The sequence below is a fragment of the Pistacia vera genome, unplaced genomic scaffold, assembly GCF_008641045.1.
Source record: "Pistacia vera cultivar Batoury unplaced genomic scaffold, PisVer_v2 Contig78, whole genome shotgun sequence".
In the NCBI taxonomy this organism is placed as follows: Eukaryota; Viridiplantae; Streptophyta; class Magnoliopsida; order Sapindales; family Anacardiaceae; genus Pistacia; species Pistacia vera.
In genome coordinates, this window is record NW_022196645.1 from 1,230,481 (window position 1) to 1,233,729 (window position 3,249).

The 3,249-nt window shown below is 31.6% G+C and overlaps 1 protein-coding gene across 1 annotated transcript; it reads right to left on the reverse strand.

Moving 5' to 3' along the window:
- Window positions 1–296: 296 nt before the first annotated feature.
- On the reverse strand, window positions 297–3,036 carry LOC116116618 (TMV resistance protein N-like). The gene is made up of 4 exons (XM_031402678.1): window positions 2,958–3,036; window positions 2,214–2,751; window positions 486–1,584; window positions 297–305 (listed from the first exon to the last, which is right to left on the reverse strand). The coding sequence occupies exons 2-4, from the start codon at window positions 2,690–2,692 to the stop codon at window positions 297–299; spliced, it is 1,587 nt and encodes a 528-aa protein (XP_031258538.1). The 5' UTR covers window positions 2,693–2,751; window positions 2,958–3,036.
- Between the last annotated feature and the right edge of the window lie 213 nt (window positions 3,037–3,249).

Genomic DNA, 3,249 nt, shown 5'->3' on the forward strand with positions numbered 1-3,249 from the left:
ATACTAAAACCATTCATGAATTTTTAAAATATATATTGAATTGATTTTTTTCCTCATTCTTTTTAAAAATAATATAAGAAATAATTATCAATTTACATCGTATTATTCTAATTAAATGTACAAATGTTTTGTTTAATGATATATTTGTTATAGTAAAGAAGCCTATCGTTAATTCTTTGTTAGTATGCTCATGTATATCGTAGATACATAAACTAAGGAGAAAGAAAATTAACTACAAACAAAAAGATAATTTTGGAAATAAAAGTGTTTTTGAGGAACAAGAATTTTTAATATGCTCAATTGGACTACAAATTGGTCAACAAATACACAAAACAAAACAAAAATTAAACATGCATGTGTAATCTGGAGAGGCTAGCTATTGTGCTAACAATCTACTAGCTCACTCCTCATATAGATATTTAACTAGTTAAAGCAAATGATAATTGAAAAGGTGCACATGATTATAACAAAATTGAATTGCTTACCGTGTTTTCTGTCAATACATGACAAATGTCTGCTTCCATCCACAGTCTACTGCGTTTGCCAGGCTCTCCGGGGCACTCTCTCTTGACAATTTGTTGACCCATTTGTTGTAACAAATCATGCATCCACAATCTATAGCCATCTAAAATAATTATGAGCGATTTATCGATTAGAACATCTATTCCAACATATGGAGAAAAATCACAACTTTCAAGAATTTTTGTCATATAATATCTATTCTCTCCTTTAAAGAAACATGCTATATCAAGAAATATTTTTTTCTCTGATTCTTCTAGCCCATCAAAGCTTATTTGAAGTACATCTAGTATTTCTTTCTTACAATCTCTTTTTAGTCTTTGCAATGCATCATTCCATATATGAACTGCTCTTCCACACAAAAAGGAGCCCAAAACTTCAAGAGCTAATGGAAGACCACTAGCATACTTTACAACACATTTGGATAGCTCCCTAAAACTTTCTGAAGGTTGATGTTCCTTAAAGGCTTTTGAAATGAATAATTGGAGGGCTTCATCATCATTTAATTTCTCAACCTCATAAACTCCATCTACTCCGTGGGATATCAACAATCTTTTGTTTCTTGATGTTATTATGATCCTACTGCCCATGCCGAACCAATCATGCTTGTCAACTAATTTTTTTAATTGCTTTTCATCGTTCACATCATCTATAACAATAAAAACCTTCTTACTGGACAACCTACTTCTTATCATGCTTATTCCATCAAAGACATTGTATATGTTGATGTCATCTTTTCCCATCAGAATTTGCGAAAGAAGCATCTTTTGTAAAGAAACTAGACCTTCTTTTTCGGAAATTTCTATAACATTAGCCAAAAAACTACTACCTTCAAATTCACTAGAAAACAAGTCATAGGCAACTCTAGCAATTGTTGTCTTGCCTATTCCTCCCATTCCACAAATCCCAATCATACGAACATCATGTGACTCAAGACTTATAAATTTCTTTAGTTTCTCCAGCTGTGAATCTATGCCTACTAGGTTTTCGACACTTGTGTATTTTGGAAAACATAATTTGCATGATATCTCCTTCACAATTTTTTGAATAAATTGTGACTCATACCTGAAGAGTGGAAAAAATTAAGAAAAAATTGTGGTTACAACTTACAACACTAGTGAGTCATGAATATACTAATGAATAAATAGTGTCTATCATAGAAATTATCTACGTACACCTATAGGTTTATACACATGAAACTTTCATTTTTCCTTTTTTTTTTTTAGGTTTGCTTTTAGCATTCAGTCACTATTGTAGTTATATTATCTCTATACTTTTCGTATCATATACGATATGTCTTAGTTACAATAACAAGGAAAATTGAATAAAAGTTTTCATGCTTATCCAAGGTATTAATTACTGTCATACATCATTTTCTATCATTACTTGGTGAAATACGAAAAAGCTTATTTTATTAATTATCTTTTCCATTAATTTATTATTGAATGCTATCTATATAATATAAGCATTTGTTAATTAAATATTTCATTGTACGAACACTTTTAAACTTCTGATAAAAATAAAACTTGGTTTGAATAATAAATTCAATGCTTTAATTTGTAGTATCGCCACTCTTGACTGGCGCATTTAAACAATCAAGTTATGAATATCATTTTCATAATTCATCAAGTCATGCTTATCATTTTGATAACTAAGCTTTTCACTATAAAGAAAAAGAAATAATTGTCACATACCCATCGTTCAAGTCAAATCTTGAGTGATTGGCCACCTTTGTCAAAGCATTTCTCCAATTTCGCACCTTGCCAATATCCTCTCTAAAAGTTTCCTCATATTTGACAAAGGCTTCTTGAAATTCTCCTGTTTGTTTTCTAACCATCGAAGGATCCACGTTATAAAAAACTGGAAAGAATTTTATATTCTTGCAATGAACAATTTGAACAAGTTCATCTAAACACCATGTGGAAGAAGCATAATTTCTTGAGAAAACAACAACCGCAGATCTTGATTCTTCGATTGCACGAAGAAGCTCTGGTGAAATGAGTTTTCCTCTCTCAACTTCTTTGTCATCCCTAAAAACACGCAATCCTTTCTGATTCAAAGCAGTATACAAATGATCTATGAAGTTCTTCCTTGTGTCTTCACCTCTAAAGCTTAGAAAGACATCATATTTCCAACGACGAGAAGAAGATGTTGATGAAGAGGCCATTTGCATGATGAGTTTGCAAGTTTGTTGGTATTGTATATGCAAGCAATTTCGTCCTCTCTTAGAACCTAAAAAATTTACTGGAAAGGTAATAAACTTCTTACAGACCATCTATATGTATTTTAAATTTCCAGAAAAAAAATTAAAAAATAAATAAAACAACAACAGATTTTCTTGTATTAACCCAATCATAAAACATAACAACAACACAAAAATCACATTTTTATCCATGCTGTAAACTTAAACTACAAAAAGAACAAAAGAAGACAACTACCTCCAGAAGCGGAAACAGTCGCAAATGTTAGTCCTCTCTTAAACAGCCTCAGCGATGAACAAAGTCCAATCTCGCGACTCAACGGCCTAACTCGTGAGTCGAAATCCACTCGTGAGTCGAAATCGCTTCAAAGCCTCCAAAGTCGAAAAAACTCCGTGACAATAACTCTAAACCTTGTTGCACAACATTTTTAACAAACCCAAAACTCCAAACTCGCCTATCCTAAGTCCAACCTGTCACTGTAACTCATCGTCAACACTCAAAAATCATCAAAAATATGTATTTTCAATTT

Bases quoted from the DNA above. Each gene is read 5' to 3' on its own strand.
- LOC116116618 (XM_031402678.1), bottom strand. From the start codon at position 2,692: ATGCAAATGGCCTCTTCATCAACATCTTCTTCTCGTCGTTGGAAATAT. The intron at 1,585-2,213 runs GTATGTGACAAT...TCCACTCTTCAG, and splicing joins AGATTTGACTTGAACGATGG to GTATGAGTCACAATTTATTC.